The following is a 20,017-nucleotide window of genomic DNA, read 5'->3' as shown; positions in this document are numbered from 1 at the left end:
CTGCAGAAAGTATCACTTAGGTCAGGATTTTAGATTGCTTCTCCCTCCTGCGTTAGTATGCAGTGAATTGAGCAGGGGGTAGGGGTGGTGGTGAGGGAGGGGAAGAGCCTTAGTTCAGAAAGTAGGGCCTTCTAGTATCCTTTCCTTTGCTTGAGGGGTGTTCCCACCAATATTCTTGGTCTTTTCCCTCTCTAAAGCAGTTACTCTGGAAGAGGTAAAACCGGAGCATGTAACCCACTAAACACCCCCCTGCATTCTAAGCTACTATTGTGTCTTTTGGGCATCATTTAATATGGCTAATAGACTGGTATTAGAGATGCAGTACACATCTTCCCTTGATGTTACCTCAGTGCTCCCTTATGGCTCTGATGGTTCAAGACAAGCACGTCCTAATGTCTGCGGCAAACAGGTCACAGCCAAGGCAACAAATATAACACAATGGAACCAGTACAGGAGCTAGGAGGTATTAAGTCCTTGACTCAGGTACAGCAAGCCATTCCTTCTTACCTGGAACATGCTCATCTGCAAATTTAGTGGACACGATGTACACACCAGGTACAGTTGGAAAATAGGATACTTGACAGGTTCCATCTTCTAGGTCTTCTGTTTGAATATCCACCTTACTAGGTCCTTCAACTGCCAGTGAGATCCCACCATAACCTACAAGTTGCAACATGTTAGTTTAGCCTCACGTATAGTTAAAAAAATTCAAATTATGGACAAATGATGTGAAGTCAAATATGGTTCAAACCCAAGCGTGGCAACTGATTTTGAAGTAAAACAATGCCAGTCATTTCAGTATATGGATGAACTAGTCACATGAAACCTTGAATAAAGATAGCCTAATGCTATTTTTATTGCAGTATGTTCTGGCTGTATAACCTGTATTGTATAACCTGAAAGGCAAGGTAGGTGAGGTAATATCTTTTACTGGACCAACATCTTTTGTTGAGAGACAAGCCTTTCAGCTTACACAGCTCTTCGGGGTGTGTTTGTTTTTTCTAAATTTATATTAAAAAAAGTCAGGTATAACCTGTTTTTTAGTTCTTAGATTGATGGAGTACTGACAGCATAACAATTAGTTTCAGACAGGGGAACTAGTTTCAGGTACTATACTTGGATTCCATGTCAGAAACTGGCAGTTTTACAGCCACATTTTCCTGACTTTGCAAGTGCACCTTCCCCTGTTGCAAGAGGCACCCATGAAGAGAGAAAAGAGGTATCCTACTACATGGGGGAAAAAAAAGAACAAACAAACATCAGGAAAGCTACTATATGCAAAATATCATAAAATTGGCTTCTTGAATCTATTCACTTAGTCTTAAGTGTTACTTTCAACAGGCAGAGACAGTTAGAAACAAGTGTCAAGGCTTTCAAAGAGAACTTGAATAGCATTAAAATTTAGTAACATGAATACTTAAGAGTGTTTGGGGCCAGCAACTGATTCCCACTTTGCATTAGACAACTTGGGGATTGTGCTTCAGGACTGAAAGTGGGGAAGAAAGGAGCAGCTGCATTACTTGGAGTACTTTCAAATGGAGAAGCCAAACATCAGAAAGGCACCATCCTGAAGAGCCCATAACTCAGGCCTATCTCAGAAGAAAAAAAAAAAGTGCGCTGGAACAGTCACATAGCACTAACCTGCATCTCTTGTATCTACAATGAAATCACACATCTCAAATGTGCGTCCTTCTATCAAGCCACGGCCTGAAACTTTTGCTCTGCTGGCATCTCCAATCTCTGACTGAACCACCATGATAGATACAGGGCTGTTTGGCACATGACTTCCATTTTTCTTAATGCTGACAAGGTGTTCGCCTACTTCTCGTGGAATGAATGAGATACCTACAAGGCAGACAATCATAGCAGAAATAAGACAGGCTGGCTTATAGGTTTGCATACATGCCACCCTGGTTAAAACCCTTGTCATATGAATCAAGAAGCACTGCACCGAGAAAGCGATTAAGCCTTTTAATTTTGCTGTGTAGCTGCAGTTCACATTTAAGGGGCCAATAGGAAATACCAGACTCTGGAAGATCAATTTGGATTAAACAGTCATGGGTAGCATCAGTGCACCTAGAGATGTGCCTTAACCCCAGCATGGAGTATTACTTAAGGGTGAGCCAGGCATTCAGTCTCCATACCCATTCTGTTCTTGGCCACCACACTTGCCAGGTGAGGACTGGAGGACACTGGAAAGAGATCAACCCAGTCCACAAGCTAGTGAATGACCAGCTAGTAACAAGTGCAAGACAGCATTTTAGTTTCCTTTTTTGGGAAGAGGTGGAGCTTACCAATGTGGTTATTGGGTAATCTTTTCAGAAGACAAGGCTCATCACGACCAGACGGGGCTCTAATACTGGCTGTTAAGAGGCTGAGATCAGACTCGTTAATGTCCAGCAAGAAGTCAGCCGCAGAACCAAGCTTAACTTGGGATCTTCTTCTGCCATCATCTACAAAAATACAAAAAAACAAACAAACAGATTCCAGTTAGATTTATATAGGACTAGCTTTATAATGCAGGCTGAGCTGGGAGGCCCATATCCTGTTCCTGGCTCTGTCAGACCATCAGTCTGAGCCAACAGCACACTCTGCCTTGTTTGCTTATCAGATAAAACACACTAGTGCTTTGAAATCACCTGATAGAGACACCAGATATCAGCTATGTATCTATATGGATCTAGTTAAGTGGCCCAGAAGAGCTTCAGTTCTACTTGCTCCTATATCCTAGGATATTTATCATGTCCTACTATGGTGGCCTCATAAGAACATCTGGAATTCTACTCCATGAAAGGATAAATATGGAACAAGATTATGTTAGGAAGACACTTAGCATGATTTTCTTTCCAGCTTGGTAACTTAAGTGAGCTGGTCAGTGTCACAAGGTTGTGTCTGTTTCCACTTTGAACACCTGCAGACCTCACCTAAAGGCATTCTGAGCCAGTGTGAGGCTAGATGCATGACCCTGAGGTCCTCCTCTCATCCCATGCGCTTACCATTACAGCAATTTAATTTATTACTGCCATTCTTGTGCTAGCTAATCTCATACATTACTAAATAGAGTAAGTTACTTGCTTACAGGTTAATTCACAAGGCTAATGTGTAGACTTCACTGGCTAAACATAAAATTGGCTACCTCACCCAGACTGCAGGCCAGAGAGTAAGTTCCCAATTTTGAAGTTGTACACTGAAGAGGCAGTTGGATTACACTCTGGAATCTGACCATCTGTTGATTGGAACAGTTAATTACTGTGTCAAAATTAGTGTGTTCTTCATACCTGTGATCTTGGCGGTGAATGGGCTGCCTGGGATGTGCTTGTCATTGTACTTCACAAGTATGCTGTAATCTCCAGGTAGGGTTGGCAGGTAAGTGACTGTGCAAGTGCCATCTTTGTTATCAATGCAGCTAATTTCTGCTTTTGAAGGTCCTTCAATAGCCAAGTCCAGTCCACCTGTTAGAAAGTAGTATTTAAATTTTATTTAAAGGTTACTCAATTAAAAGAGGCAAGGTAGCTGTAAAGGCAGCATCAGTTACTAATACATTGATTACTTAGTATTCAGTTTGAGGTTTACCGTTCAGTTTTATCCTTTCAGAAAAAGAATTTTAGCCGAAGAACCATTTGCTTTAGCCAGTTAGAAGTATGCCAAGGCGGCCTTGACAGAGCATGATTCAATCTAGTACATTTGATTCATGGAACACTGACTTTTCGGAGACAATTTACTGACAAATAAATTCCACCTCTTTCCCCTCCAAATTAAGCCAAGTTTATTATTCCAGGAAACAGTCTGAAATACTACTGTGTACAGGAAATGTTAGAGTTTTTACTCTGCTGTGTGCAAGTTAGAATTCAGAAAAAAGGAGTTTGACAAACAAACTCATGTCGGCATTTAACTTGAGTTTTCCCTTATAGAATCCCAGCTAACAAATTAACCTCTGAATAACTTTTCTGTTTATTTCCAGTAAATTAGAACATCACTATTAAATCATAAACTAAGTGCAATCATACGTACTGATTACATCTGATGTGTTTGAAATTGCGTTAGGCTTGTTTCTACAGAATTAAAGTTTGGTTAAAACAATATTTACCATCCCTCTTAAAGAACTCACCCTCTCCAGCATCTTCTGTGACAATGGTAAAAGTCGCTGGTTTGTTTGCTATACCATAAATGAGACCAGGTCCATAGGCAGACACATTCCCACTGTTCGGATAGTTTACATAGAACTGTAGTGGGCTCTCTACAGAGGATTTAAGAGATAAAACCAGACAATAAAATATGCACAAAACCACATTTTGGATGTTTAGAAGCACTGGATGTTTATTCAATGGTTTACAAGATCTTAGCTTTTCTAGTGTTATGTTTGGCATACACAATTCCTCGGAACCTTCCTTTTACCATTACACAATTATTGGAAATTCTTCTAAAAACCAAGGAATTGCAAACAAACATGCCAGTCTTCTTCCCAGCTCTTAAACATATTGCTCAGCTCATTCTGGGCCAAGATGGGAGACTTGTTAGCAAGTCACAACCACCACAAAACCTGGTTCCCAAAAACCAAATCCATGAAGTCTGTCTTGTGCTGCTAAACTGCACTGGAAGCTCCCCTGCCTCTTTCACTCTAGTTTCCCTGTCTATTGAAACAAGCAAAGCTATTTGAACAGTAAGTGCCTTTCAGGGAATTTCTAACTTTGGTTTAAGATGTATTCACTTCACTATCAAGTTACACAACCTGCCAGTTACAACTAAATTGCCAAAAAGATATCTGGGAGCAAACTGAACATTCCTAGTTTTACACTGACAATTTGTGTCACAATGCAAAGAAGGCTCAGCTAGACACTCACCTGGAATATGGTTTCCAATGTATTTTATGTGCATTTCATGCAGCCCAACCTCTGTAGGAGAATATCCAACTGTTACTGTACCATCTTTGTTATCCACAATCTCTGGTGTAGCAGTTTTTCCTGAGGGCATATGAACTTCACCTATAGAAGGCAATTTAAGAGTTAACGGAAACTGGAATAGCGCACACACACACACTCCTTTGAACAGTCAAGCTGACCATTTTGAACCAACGCATTTCAGATGCTTAAGTTACTTGTCCACGAGTACAAATACAAAACTAATGAGAATACCAAATATTCCTACTTGTGCTTCTATATTGTATTTGTACAGCAGACATATGGTGAACAGCCTAGTGGTGTGGCACAAGATTATACCGGCCAAATGAAAGTTTAGTAGGATGTATGATAATTGATCAAGTTACACTTCACTTCTGTAATGGGCTCCCCCACAATCCTTTAAAAGTGATGAGCACCTTAAAGGAAGCCACCTAGGCAACAGCCAAATACTGAGCTGAAGGACAAGTGTGCATGTTCTTGAAGAAAACCAATTCTAATAAATGCAGATACCTGGCCTACAGTGCATTTGGAGTGGGGAGCAGATGAGATGGGACACTTCATATTACTTTAGCCACCATCCCAGTGGAAAAATCCTTTAATTTGTGGCAGCTCCCTTAAGCTGTGCGTTTGAGGACTTGGCTTGGCTTCACTGCTAGAAGTGAACAGAATGTCAGCTACTGAGGCTGTACAGAAGGCCTGGAAGAAAAGTCAGCAGCTGTGGACTATGATCATCTATGCTGGAGGAGTTCACTTGGTAAGTTGCATTACAGTTTCAGGAGCAATATACAGGTGCTCTAGAAAGAAGCATCCAGAGCCCATGAATGGGATAGGTAACATCTCAGTTTTGGACTAACGGGATTAGTGGTAGTGCCAGGAGTTGCCTTGTTGAATTTTAGAACATATTTCACACATGCATATTTTATTAAGTACATTGCTTAGGCCTCCTGTATGCAAATAACCAAACAACTCAAGTTACGTAGTACTTAATATGTCAAGATATTCAATACTATTTTCTACACCACATTTACAGTTGTAAATGCTTAAGTGTGCTGTCAAAAGCTAGGTAGCTCCATGCAGCTTATCATACTATGAAGTGGTTACCTGTTATTTCTCCCTTCCTTACAGCCCAAGGAATAACTAGATCAAAGGGCTTAAATCCCACACCATTCATGTCACCAACAGGAATGTACGGTTCTTCTGTGACCTAAAGAAAACAAGGAGCTGTCATTTTATGGGGACAGAGCAAGTATAGAGCAGCTAGTGTTTGTTTACAGTACAAAGAGGAGAATTTGATCTGTGTGCAGTTTTGTGCAGTGCACAAAATTTGCACTAAGTACTGTAGAGATGAATCAACTACAGAATTTTGCCTAATAGACAACTGCCCAGTTAAGCATCCCTTGATATCCACTAGCTTAATATTGGCCCACCTGCCAAATAGTCAAAAGATTTTCAGCAAGTTTAAGATAAAAATTGCACATAAGTAAAGAAAATGAAAGACAAAATTTAGCACACACACAAGACGCAAAATGGTTCCATCTGAGAGAAGAGTTTTAGTTGCTCAAGGCCTGGAACAAAGTTTTTTTTTTAGAATGATTGCAATGTAAGCAGCAGCAAATTTTTGCTTGAAGAAATACAAGTTTCACAATGCAGTTTTAGACAAGACGCTGTTTGCCATTTTACTGGGAAAACGTTGCTTGAAGTTATACTGCAAAGTTGAATTTGTTAAGTTACACAGAATAGAAGCAATAAATGGACACTGTTCCTCTTCACGTTTGAGAGTTGAGAGTCCCTTTAAGCAGCAAAGAAAACAGATCTGCATGAAGTCTGAATCCCAAAATACATTTGATCAGCTGGAAAGCGGTGAACAAATGACCAGAAAGACCAAGCAGTCCCAAGCAGCAGGTTGTCATTTCTGAAATGGAATGTGAAGGAAGAGTAAAAAATTGTGTACCCAGGGATGGAATCCAGGGGGACATGCGCTTACTGGCTCCTGCGACATTACTGCAACTTCGTCTGCATCCGTAGCCTGGTTAGTGGCAAACGCAGGTTAATTCGATGTCAAGTGTGGAGGAATTAATACTTTTAGAGAGAGTACATAACTTAAGGGGTTTTACTTGATAGTCATTTCCCCATCCCAAAAATTTCCTCCCAGTTCTGTAGTGGCACCTCACCACCAGGAGGGAGACATTCAACTGCAGAATCTGACTGAGCATCCTTGACTAAATGTTAGCTGCTTAGTTAACGGATTCTCCTGATGCACGTTCTGGGATGGTGACTTCAGTGGAAAAGAACCATACTGGGTGTCATGAAGTCTCCCTTCCCACACGCACAGACAGGATGACTGGCAGACTCAAGTCATTCCTACTTAAAGCAACAGAAATCCAGAGTATCACATTAGGCCAGAACACTTCAGCTGGTGTTATGCCACTGAACTTGCTTTGCCCATTTACTTCATTGCAGATCCCTTAAGTGAAGCAACACACTGGGAATTTACACTGAAACAAAAAGATCTATTAGAGAGACAGCTATTGCTCTTTGGCATGAGCACCAAACCCCCACATCAGACTTACAAATGCATCAGTACATTAGGAAGTAGCAAATCGACTGCCTCTGGAACAGGTTCATTGACCTCAAGAGACGCTTCTGGCGGAATGTTTTGCATGGCTGTGAAGGGAGTCACTTCTCAATGAAGTGTCTTCAGGGGCTACAGTAGCTCAGAGTAAGCTAATATAAATTACCAAAGCATACGGCTTTGAAGGGCAACACTGGTACATCATGCTGTGAAGTGAAGACACGCAGTGATGCAACTGGATTAAAACTGGCTGGCTATAGGTACAATCACTATTGGCTGAGCTTTCTAAGCCTTTCAGCCCAATACCACAGTGGTTTAGTGATTAGGGGAGTCTGACAATACATGTTGCAATAACACTTGTTTTTCATAATACTGGGGAGAAGTGTTGAGACATGTTCTGCTCTACACTATGGGAACACCACCCACCAGTATTTAGGCACTGAAAAACAGTGCCTTTAGTAACCCCTAAGAAGTGGGATTTTTATCCCATGAAAGCTTATGTCCAAATAAAATCGGTTAGTCTTTAAGATGCCACTGGACTCCTTGTTTCTGTGGATACAAACTAACACAGCTACCCCTCTAATACTTGAGTAGTCGAGAGCTTCCTTCACCTATCCTGGGGTTTAGATTTATGTGACATAAAAAAAGCTGTGCACAGCATGATCTTAAACCAAGCTCTGTACTCAGGGTTTTGGTTTTTTTTAAAGCTATCTACTGCCAAGGGTCTCTTTGGTAATTACAATTCAACGGCTCTCAGCTGTGTCTGAAACCTCCTTAAACAGGCAAAATAAGGCCTAGCATGCCCATGTATAAATGGGTACTTGCTAGAAAACAGTGGGGATCTGACTTTAGATTAGAAGTCATTTAGCAGGCAATTGTGGAAAAAAAGTGTTTGGAATATTAACCACAGTATGTTCTACTATAGGTTATTTGGGTTGAACTTACAAATTACTGACAAGTCAGACATGATGCACATGTAGCAAAAAATGTACAGCTAAGGTAATAGGACTTTTAAAGCAGAGGCTATGGCCACTGACATGATTCTTAAAACCATCTAAAGTAAAGCAGAGATGAAAGCTCTGAAAGTGAAGATAAAAATCGGTCCAAAAGACCATCCTTGTACCATGTCCAACAACATGGTATCATGCACCCAATTGTACTGTGAAATGTAAAATATTTGTATGTACACAAGTAATGCATGTTCAAATGTTTCCCGCCAGACTATTTAAGAAACTACCATATAAAATCTGGAGTATGGCTGAGGGAAATAAAAACAAACAAAAAAAACTTACCATTACAGTGAAGGGGCTGTTTGGAATATCCACTCCACCAAAGCGGACATAAATCACATAGGTTCCTGGCTTAGCAGCGGTGTAGAAGATATCGTAAGTCCCATCCTCATTTTCAATAACATCTGCCTCAGCTTCTGTACCATCTGGTGTCAGGACTGTGCATGTCACTTTACCTTTTCCTGCAGATTTAGCATCTACTACAAACCCAACTTCCTCACCAGTCTTCACAGTGGATGCAATTCCAGGACCTAGAAAGCAGTTTTGGTTACAGAAAGTGTTCAGTTTTACCAATCAGTTTTTTCTAGGAAATAGGATGATTTGCTTCAATCATATCAGCAAACTAAACAGACATGCCCCCCGTGAAGACATTAAGGCTATAAGAGAAACAGTAACATGGTCACAGGACCAGTTTTATGGTATGGTACAAGTTGTGGTTCTGGTACAAGTGGTTTTTTTGCTTACATATTCATATGTTTCAGGAATTATTTTTCAGCTGCAAGAGCCAATTTTTAATCTTATTCTTCAGCTCAGTCAGGTAGGCTGGGTGAGGCTAAAATAAAATAAAGCTTTGAGGGAGAAAGCTGATGGACACTTACATTTAAGAAAGCAACCCATCACTTTTAATCCTTTATCATCAGGAGACAACTTCATATATGGATCCCCAACTGACCTAACCTAGTCACTTAACTAGATGCCCTGAGTGAAATAAGACTCAGTTCCTTAGTATGGGCTAAGGCAAGATATTCTATAGATTAGCAATTACAACTCACCATGTTTCCCCCTTCTCTGACTGCCAAGAAGTGCCTCTTAAAAAGGTATCATATTGATAGGGGGGGGGAGGGATAGCTCAGTGGCTTGCGCATTGGCCTGCTAAACCCAGGGTTGAGAGTTCAATCCTTGAGGGGGCCACTTAGGGATCTGGGGCAAAAATTAGTCCTGCTAGTGAAGGCAGGGGGCTGGACTCAATGACCTTTCAAGGTCCCTTCCAGTTCTAGGAGATAGGAGATATACCAATTATTTATTTTATTTTAACCCTTTCTGTATTAAGTATCAGAGGGGTAGCTGTGTTAGTCTGGATCTGTAAAAGCAGCAACAGGTCCTGTGGCACCTTATAGACTAACAGATGTACTGGAGCATGAGCTTTCATGGGTGCATGCATCTGACAAAGTGGGTATTCACCCACAGGACTTTGCTTCTTTTCTGTACTAGTTTCATTTGTTTGAGACACTCCCATGAATACACAGCAAACAAGTATAATCCAGTTTTAAAGATATGATTTAAGTCAGTGATGAGAAATATGACATTTAGGACATATGCTCTGGAATGCAAACAATGGCATTCATCACTGAAGAAAGCAATTTGTTCACATTTAATATAGATCAGCAGCATTTCAGTGTTTATATGAAAGCTACAGATAAGCATCAAATTTATTTGAAGGACATTTATTTTAAGGAAAGTGATTTAAGTGGACATCTGAGAACTTTCAATTCAACACTTTAGCAGTTAGTGCTGCTCTCAGCAACACTAAATTTTCACTAGATCAGAAAGTGGTATGAGGACATTAAGCCAAATGTTCTCCCCTGAATTTTGATTTGAGGTCCGAGGTGCTATTTCTTCATTTGATAGGAATCTATAGTTATTTTAGAAGCTTGAAGTGTCTCAACTGTCAAAAATACTAACTTTAGAAAGCGACAGTTAAACTTTATAAAAAAACTTTGTTAGTGCCAGGCTAAACCAAACCATTATCTAAAAATCCTTAGGGGTGTGTAGATGTAGATTAGATTTACATTAAATTCAGCAATGAAGTCAGTTTTTACTTACCAGCCAACATCCAAGTTCAAGATTCTATGCTTTTCCTGTAACTGTCATCAAAACCTGAAGTAGAGCTCTGTTGTGCGTGTTCACTACAGGAATTTAAGTCCTATAAACTGGCAGTTCGGAAGCCTCTGATCATTAAATTCAGTTCTACAGACTGAATTCAGGGAAAGGACTACTTCTCTGTCCAGGACTTAACACAATGGGCTTTGCGTGCACGTGTGCGTCACAGCTGTTACCTAATAGCACAAGTGCTCTTCTCACTTCAACTGAAGCTGGTTTCTGTACATTTGGCTCTGCTAGAATTTGCATGCAGGGTTGCATGTGAAGTGAGGTCTTAAGCATCTTACCCTGCATAGAGGGTGAGATTTTAAGTTCTTCAGCGAGACTCATTTATGCCAATGCAAGTTTCAAACTTCAACTGTTTGACTTTTCTACAGTCAAAGGGCTGCAGTTGAAGAGATCTGGCTTACCCCAGCAAGCTTCATCTTAATCCACAAAAAGGAATCATCCCTAAAAGATGATTTTAGGGAAGTCAATTCTGTCAGAATGATGTTCTATGAGAACATATTTTGGGACCTGCAGGTAACTGCACCTACTTTTGCAGTCTTTTCAGGCAAGGTCATTACAAAAGCCGTTTGTAGCTTGGCTAGAAATATTCATGTGAAAAAAAAGGGTAAGAATATACCAAGTACTTTGGAACACAGCAGACTCGCCACATACCTGTGGCCAAACACTTGCTTGCATCCCCTGCTGGCGACGCACGGATTCGGTAAGGAGAAGATGGGATGTCATCCCCACCATATTTAACACCAATCATATAACGGCCTGTCTTGTCTGGGACATATGTTACTGCATAAGTGCCATCCTTGTTGTCATGAACATCAGCTCTCTTTGGTTTGCCTTCTTGATCCTGAGGGGCACAAGTGAAATAGTTGCCTCATGAGTTACACATTTAATGTAAGGCTTTCTTAAGATGGCTAGAAGTGTTCAGGCCACAAATTTTACATTTAGAAATACACCTGCATGTTCTTAAACTCTGGAAGAGTTAGTACCAAGCTGGTTTAGTATACAGATCAAACAAGGGCTAGCACCAACACATGGCATTTAAAGTGGAAAATTAAACAGGCATCAGAAGCTATACTGCACAACTTTCACTGTCTATTTGCAGACAACTGTTCACAGCATCCAGCACTCCAACTCCTAATCCAGCCCCACCCAAGGCAGTTTCCAATACAACCCTTCAGGTCCTTTAGGATTCTTATGGTATGCTGAAAAAAAAATCTACACATTACCCCCTACAAACAAGAGTCCGTCCAAATGTTGCAAAAACCAGTTATGCAACAACTTGTTTTCAAGATGCTTATACACTCAGCATATCACCTTAAGGTTACAAGACAAGGCTATATTAATGCTTCCTGAAGTATCTAGTTGAATTCTATGGCAATTTGCATCTCATTTCCAGCACCTGTCCAGACTATGGTTAAGGTAGTCTGCCTTCTCAATAGCCATTTCTGTATGTCTGAAGTCTCAGATGGGCAGGGTTCAAATAGTTTAACATGAAGTATGTAAAAATAAGTTTCTGCCAGCTGCTTACTGAAAGATTAGCAATGTCAGGCAAAAGCATTGAGCCTACGTAAGCTTTCATCTGAAGAGACTGGTCTTGTAATGGTTTGAGCTGGGCAACAGCAAAGTTTACATTAGTCTAGTCAACTACCATTACTACAATGGATATTCAAAAAGCATTACAAGAACCGAGGAGCTGCTTGGACTTGCTGGTCGGGATAGTATTGAAGCTGAGGCATGCACAAGTTTTACATCTAAAACCAAGGTCAAGGCTGCACAAGATTGCTTCTAACAAAGCTGTTCTGAACACAGCTACAAAGCATGAAGTGAGCTTCCAGAAAACCCCACAATGGACCCCTTCATACTAAAGTTGCAGATCTCATTTAAGTTTATGACCTAAATGGTTCATATTTTAACACCTTAAAGCACTTTGACATCTTAGGTACAAGGAGTTATGCCTTGCTCCTTTAGTCTATGGGCTTGTCTACACTACCAAATTTTGTTGACAAAACTTGTCTGTCAACTTTTGGGTGTTGACATACAAAAATCACAGAAGGGCATTCACACTTGCTCCCTCTGTTGACAGATCATGTCTATACTGGGGACACCATCATTGACAGGGTGACCAATGCACCATGGGCATGTATCCCCACAACACTGCACGGTGGAAGGAAAAGCTGATCGCTGTGCATCTTGGGATTCTCTCCAAGTTCTCCCACAGCCCCTTCAGCCACCAAGAGCAGCATCACGAGTAGCTCTGTGAGCTCTCCGTACTGAGGAATTGCAAAGCTGCACAGCAGTCTGTCCCCCTACCTCTGCAGCTAGGGTGACCAGATGTCCTGATTTTATAGGGACAGTCCTGATTTTTGGGACTCTTATATAGGCTCTTATTACGCCCCACCCCCTCCCGATTTCACACTTGTGGTCTGGTCACCCTACCTGCAGCAACAGTCTGCCTGCTGCTGCGTTCCTAGTGCAGGGCAGAACAGGTGCATTCCAATGATTTGCTCTTTGTTTATTCCCCAAATAGAGCAGCACAGATACTTCCTGGAGCTTTCAAAAGGGGAGGGGCGCATGCCTGCAGGGCAGCAGAGATCAAGACACTGAGGCTTTGGCTACACTTACTCTTCAAAGCGCTTTGAAGTGCAAGTGTAGTCAAAGCGCCAGCGCTGGGAGAAAGCTCTCCCAGCGCTGTCCGTACTCCACCTCCCTGTGGGGAATAACGTACAGCGCTGGGAGCCGCGCTCCCAGCACTGGGGCTTTGACCACACTGGCGCTTTGCAGCACCGCAATTTGCAGCGCTGGAGAGGGTGTGTTTTCACACCCTGCTGCAGCGCTGCAAATTTGCAAGTGTAGCCAAGGCCTGAGAAAAGCAATCAGGGCAGGCACTGTAGGATACTGGCGGAAGCCAATTCCGTGACAAAACCATCAGCAGTGTCTACACTGGCTCCGTCAATAAAGGGAGGGGAAAAGACAAGTCTCTCTCATAGGGGTGGAAGTTTCATTGCCGCCATACCTAGGCATTTTTTGTGACAGAAGTCCCATTGTCATGTGTACCCTCTTGCTGTTGTGTCGCCAGAAGCCACCTTTTGGCAACAAACTTGCCAGTGTAGACAAGCCCTATATCAGATGAGTGAATGGAAGTAGAACCCCCAAAAATCAGACTGTACAAAGGATGTTTATAAGAGTAACTGAGTACGCAGCCACCTTCAATAAGACTAGCCTATGCAGTGCCGAGCACACTTAACTGTCACAGAATTTTATCTGGCAAGCTACTGCAAATTGGGAGGTTACGTATTTGCTACATGTTACGGATACTGTTAAACAGCAGAATTACAAACCAAGCAACTGCATTATGTAGTATGACTTTTGGCTGCACGAACCCTGCAAAGGCCATGAAATTGAAGATAGGGATAGAGAATGCAAAAAGGAGAAAGACTATCTATCTAAAACCATTTACTCCAGCCCTGATCAGTAAACTTTACTAGCTCACTGCACGAAGGGCAATTTTGCCCAAGCCACAGTCTTGCCACAACTCCTCCCCTACCTTATTAGATACTTCGGGGAACAAAGATGTCCTTGCAGCAATAGCAAAAACTTGTCAGACATACAAGTTACAGATGTATCAGTTTAAAGAGCCTGTAAATTTAGCAGCCTGAATAGGAGGATCATTTGATTAGTTTATCAAACACAACTGCAACAGCAGAAGTGCAAGACTGTGGCCTTGCTGGGTCAGGTAAATAGGAAGGCATTTACTTTTAAATTTAAAGTTTTTATTCGAGTCTGCAAACAGGAAGCTTGATTTCCCCCCCCCCCCTTCCTTTTAGTATCGGCATGTTTGATCTTTGGAGAAAGAGCAGAAAAACTAGAAGTTTACTACAGCACAACTGGTCATTAAATGCTTGGCCAGCCTTCATTTTCAGTTGTTTGAAGTTTAAGGATTAACACCCTGAAGTACATTTCCCAACCAATATCTGAATTTGACGTGATGTTTTAGCCAGAGCACACCTTTCAATGACTCCAGGTATTTCAGGGTGTGGCAACTGATAAGATAAGGAGAAGACTTTAAACCAACCTACTCCCACTCAGGAACACAGTGTGTGTTTGGATAAATAAGATTAATGATTTACCGTTATCTGTATGGACAGAAGCCCCTCTCCTGCATCTTTAGCATCAACAGCAAACTCCACAGGTAAACTGGCTGGAACTCCATACGAGCTGAGACCTGGTCCACTTGCAGTCACTTTACTGGCATCATATGTAGGAAGCACTTTTACCTTGAAAGGACTTGTTACAGGGGAACAAATGTGTTTAAGTCATCATTTGTTAGGCTTTACAGTAGGTACTATCACTATTCAGGACAACACTTAAGCATGTGCTTAAATCCCACTAACCAATATACTTTCCTGAATTGGGACCCAAGACTAATCTAGATTCTAGTTTGAAGGCAGCAGTAAATGGAGATCCTGTCGCTTAAGAGTTCACTTTTATCCTGGCATGCATATGCCACTGCATAAATCTCTCCCAAGTGCTAGGGGACAATAAGAGGAATCCAACAATACAAGATTAACCAGAGGCCACCTCAGAACCTTGCTGTGTTATAGTCTGGGGAATAGACACCACTTCTCAAGTCTAACACCAAGTTTAAAAATGCAGACTGGCTCTTGGGATCAACATCCAGAAAACCCCTCTAACTACACTGACTTAGGAGGAAGCATAAGTGTTCAAAGCAGTCAAAGTTACGAAGGCTAGGACTATTTAGCACTTCACTGCAGAGTTAATGTTCTGTTTAGGTAGGTGGCTTGTTCTGGAAAAATGGATGCTTTGTTAGCTTACCTGCGAGAAATCTCTTCATCTCCATATTTGACAGAGATTGCGTATGGGCCCTCCTGCATAGGTGTGTATGTTACCGTGTGAGTGCCATCTCCATTGTCAACTACATTAACAGGCTCCACCATTCCTAAAACAGAAACAGGCCACTTGTTCAACAGCACTAGTCAAACCCTTCCTATTGGAACAGCAGAATCGCATTAGCAGTTTTGTTGCTTCAAGCGTGAAGTGCTGCTGTTGATTTAAAGCCTTACAACAGATCTCATATAAGTCTCTGAGAATGACTTCACTGTGCAGATAGTTTCCACCACTTTGTGTTGACGAGCCATGGATCAGAGATAACCAGCATCCATCACCACCAGCCCTTTAGACTTTTTGCTGACTAAACTGACAATAGGCATCAGCAAAAGCCAATAGAACACTTCTAGAGAGCCAGAATGGTCTTGAAAGGCAGGCTAAGGGCAGTTAGACCACATCACTCCTCAAGTGCATCTGAAGAGCTTTACAAAAAGGGAAAGGTGATAGCAGTGACTGACAGCTGAGACAGCTAAGATTGCACACTATCACTGGAATACACTGCGAGCAGAGTCCAGTTCTAAAGCATGTTAGTACAAGACAGTGATTTTAGTCTCCTGCTCCCTCAGTGCATCTAGAAAAAAAAACTTTACTGCCCAATAGAGATTTACACTAAAACAAATGTTTAAGGAAAGTAGGTGGTCCAAAGCAGCTTCATTTTAAGATACAGGAAATCCTAAGATGAAGACTTGAAACAATTGTTTCAAGTCTTCTACTGCAGTTGCAGCAAATTTCTTAGCATGCAGTTAATCAGTTCAAATCATACATTTCAAGGCAAGCTATAATTATAATTGCAGTAATGCTTTAATATAAATTCAGTAATTCAGCAGCTATTAGGGAAGTTTAGTTGCCATGCAAAGCATTTAAAGCAAGTTATTTTTACAACTGATTTTTGCTCTTGGCAGAAGGATTTGTGCATATAGGCTGTCAGCAGTTAGTGAAAAATGCAAACCTGGCTCATTAGCTTCCCCCTTTGGGTCACCTTTAAAGAACTCTGAAATCGCTTTCAATGGACTGCGCCATGACTGGGAATCCGTTTCATCAGCTAGAATTAGATAATGGTTATTTGAAGAGCACTCATGTTTACAGAGCTATGGCTCATCTTTCCTTATGAAACAGGAGATTAGATGCTGACCACAGAAGCCGAGAGATCAGGCCAGAGGTGTCACAAACAAGATAACCCCTCCTAGTCAAATTCTTCTAGCACCATTAATCCTATATATTGATATTTGACTTAAGCTCTATGAGTTAATAGCAGTGTCTGCTTGTCCTGTAACATGTGGGTCATAGCTGTATCTAGTCAAGCTATGCAGGCCTTCCAAATGTACTCTGCAGACTTCTCAGCTTCCTACTGAAAGAGCAATCTTCCATTTTAAAAAGGGGAGTTTGGTATGCCCAGCATGCTTTTCTTGCTTTTTTTGACCAAAGAGGAGCAATCCTAGAGGGTAGGGGAGAAATGAACTACCACCCCTTAGATTTAGCTACTGGTACTTGGGATAGCTTTGTCTTGAACTATGCATTTACCTCTTCAATTGAAGTAGCATGTGTGTTCTGTCTGTGGACTTATTTGGCAGACTGGATTTGTCTAGTAGAGGCAACATGAACTAAAATGCAGTCCTAATGTTACACAGATCAGGGCACTGATTTAGTATTTTTGCTCACTTGACGGATTTGATTGTTCATGAAGCTAATGTGCGGTACAACTCATGTTGGGGCTTTATGGGGACAAAGATGCATTTCTCACCCTCCCAAAGGCAGGGGAAGATTGATACATTGCTTTAATAGGTCTGAATCTCACCCCACCTTAATATTTACCTCCTGAAATGTCAACTCTTCCAGGAGGAAGCCCATTCATTGTAGCCCCTCAGTTTCTTCCAAAGTTTAAGACTGAAGATCTATTTAAAGCTAATGTACTGCTAAAGTTACCCAGGAGAGCACAATTCTAGTATTTATAGAACAAGTCTGTCAATGGGGCTAATCATTAGTTTGGTAATCACATGCCCAGATTAACCAATGTGTACTCTGCACTCTCATGGCACCACCATCTCAAGCTCCCCTCCAGATTTAGGTGAGTGGTGCTGCAGCAGGCCAAATCTGTGTGGCACTGAACTGCAGCAATGCTACTTACTCAAATGTGGCCCATGCCACACTAGAGCAGGGTGGGTGATAGGAGTGGTGAGCTGGGGACATTGGTAAGTGGCTAGGAAGGTCCTGGACAAGCAGGATGTTCCCCCCCTTCCCTTCTCCCCCCATATGCACATCCCAGCAGTGCCGTCAGGACAAATGGGGCTGGTGGAGGGTTGATGGAGTATATATGGGGTATAAGTGCTTTGCTTAGCTGCTCCCATTTAAGCTGCATGGGGCTAGCAGCAGCAGGAGGAAGAGAGCTAGAGCAGGGTCACAGCACTGCTCAGGTTTGGCCTGACTGTCCTAACAGCAGCCAGGCCAAATTTGAGTGAAGGCACCACCTCCCCTCACCCCCATAATGCACAAGGCCCCACAATTCTTTGATCCAGCACCGCCTGCAAGATACAAAAGGTAGACATATCAAAGTAGGCTAAATGCTAAGGTCCTTACCTCTGGGTCCTGCCACCATAACTTCAAGAGGTGCTATTCCAGCCTTACTGGTGTCCACAGTAAAGGACTGTGGGATTTTGGCTCGAACTGCTGTTCCTAGACCTGGACCTGCAACCTTTACCTTGTATGGGTCAACAACATCTTTCACAGGAACTTTAAATGGACTGCCTGTAAAACAGAAGTGTAGACAATAGGCAATTTGAAGGGTTTAAGAAGTAAACGCAAGCTCACTGTAGCCTCCTGCCACCATCTTTTGCACCCCCAGTATTCTACAGTATTTCTTTCCAACATTAAGGGTAGAGATTGCTTTTTATTTTCAGGTATAGCAAAAAACTAAATATGCACTTCAGTTTGACAAAGGCTTCCAAGGGCAGTTGTGGAATCCCCATCATTGGAGAATAAGGACAGGTTGGACAAACCTGTCAAGGATGGTCTAGGTTTACTTGATCTTGCCTAAGCACGGGGCTGGACTAAATGACATTTCACCTTCCCTACATTTCTATGAATCTGACTATGATAAGGGAACACTATCCTCTAATTCAGAGCTGGTTTAGAAGATAAGCAGGTTTGGGGTGGAGAACTTTGAAGTTATGGTCACTTTTGATCAAGCAAAGTATTCAGGTCAAGTACTCCAAAAAAAGTCTTAAGAAAGGTAGGTCAGGTTTCAAGGCTCTATAATTGAGAGGTTGTTTCCAACGCCATCAGCTACAGTTTCCACTTGAGAAACTTGCTTATAGCTAAGGATACTTAACATCTCAAAAGAGAATTACGAGTCTAATATTTTTAAGGCAGGCTAACTTGCAAAATGTTGCAATCAATGGAAACCAGCTCACTTTTGTACCTTGGTTTCTTTCAAACTCTGTATCAAGAAGAAACCTGCTTCAAAAATTATCTACTCCACCACAGAGACAGTGAGTCTTCCAACATTGCCATCTACAGCCGTGTGTAGCCTAGTTTAAGATTTAGGACATGAGATTTGTGCTTTTGCAGCAGTCAATGTGGTTTAGTGGCTTCCACCCCATCCAGATGGCAACCTGTCCAAAAGTATGTAGTGGACAAGAATAAATAAGCACTTGAAGTCCCTAAAGCTTCTAGTCTGAAGTGTTTGGTTACAGCCACAGGAAAGTTTTAGTCTTCTCATTATTTCATGTGTTCCTAGTAATGCTGAAAACTAAAAGCTATTTTTCACACTACAGGTACAGTACAGGCTTCCCTGTGTTACCTTACTATTCCTCAATGTTGAAGGGAAGTGGCACTTTTAAAAGCGTAGTGAAGTTGGTCCCTATGCTCAGTCTTTTGTACTTCTGTGAAAGCCAGCTATCAAGTCTAATTGTTGTGCATATTCACCAAGACTCCACTACTAAGTGGATAGTTCTAGTCACTTACCTAGCTTTCAGTCTGTGGCAAGAAAATTAGTTGCATCACCATTCACTTTACCCCACTAGTATCCTGTTCATTTATAGCAGCTGAAAGTGACAGCTTAATTGTTCATTTGCTCATAAATTAAGGGCTTCACACAGATCCAATTTTGTAGGCTATTACACTTCTAAGCCTGCTGTGCAGTAAAAGTGTGCAGTATCCAGACAGAACGAGTTAAATTACATGTCAGTATTCCCTTTGAATTTCCATGTTGTGTTTTCACAAGTTTGACCATGTGTTAGCAAAATGCTATCAAGCTGTGCAGAAGTAGTGAGTGATCCAAAAGCAGAGCTGTATTAGGTAGTAAATCAAGAGAAGGGGCTACACTATGTAGATTTAACTGCAGGAAAAAGTCTTGTTGCTTACCAAAAAGAGGGGGATAAAGAACCAAAGAAACATTTGACGGGCCTGCAGACAGCAACTGGAAATATCTGGGCTACATGCCATAACTGGCTGGACCCAGAGTGCTCGCT

The 20,017-nt window shown here is 41.7% G+C and overlaps 1 protein-coding gene across 4 annotated transcripts in view; it reads right to left on the bottom strand.

The window, feature by feature from the left end:
• The window catches only part of FLNB (filamin B), a 111,361-nt gene that overhangs the window by 19,439 nt on the left and 71,905 nt on the right, over positions 1 to 20,017 (bottom strand). The window contains exons 26-39 of one of the 4 annotated variants that reach the window (XM_039546615.1): positions 18,126 to 18,293; positions 16,501 to 16,593; positions 15,480 to 15,603; positions 14,774 to 14,930; positions 11,301 to 11,490; positions 8,763 to 9,010; positions 6,850 to 6,924; positions 6,000 to 6,102; positions 4,842 to 4,982; positions 4,109 to 4,237; positions 3,279 to 3,452; positions 2,295 to 2,453; positions 1,642 to 1,845; positions 508 to 660 (exon numbers count right to left, since the gene is read on the bottom strand). In XM_039546615.1, coding sequence (XP_039402549.1) covers positions 508 to 660; positions 1,642 to 1,845; positions 2,295 to 2,453; positions 3,279 to 3,452; positions 4,109 to 4,237; positions 4,842 to 4,982; positions 6,000 to 6,102; positions 6,850 to 6,924; positions 8,763 to 9,010; positions 11,301 to 11,490; positions 14,774 to 14,930; positions 15,480 to 15,603; positions 16,501 to 16,593; positions 18,126 to 18,293 — 2,118 coding nt within the window. The remainder of the gene's footprint in view (positions 1 to 507; positions 661 to 1,641; positions 1,846 to 2,294; positions 2,454 to 3,278; positions 3,453 to 4,108; positions 4,238 to 4,841; positions 4,983 to 5,999; positions 6,103 to 6,849; positions 6,925 to 8,762; positions 9,011 to 11,300; positions 11,491 to 14,773; positions 14,931 to 15,479; positions 15,604 to 16,500; positions 16,594 to 18,125; positions 18,294 to 20,017) is intronic. The other 3 variants (XM_039546617.1, XM_039546618.1, XM_039546619.1) reach the window with 3 other exon arrangements.

This window comes from Mauremys reevesii, linkage group 7 (assembly GCF_016161935.1).
Source record: "Mauremys reevesii isolate NIE-2019 linkage group 7, ASM1616193v1, whole genome shotgun sequence".
Taxonomy (NCBI): Eukaryota; Metazoa; Chordata; order Testudines; family Geoemydidae; genus Mauremys; species Mauremys reevesii.
This window is presented reverse-complemented; position numbering and strand designations above follow the sequence as displayed.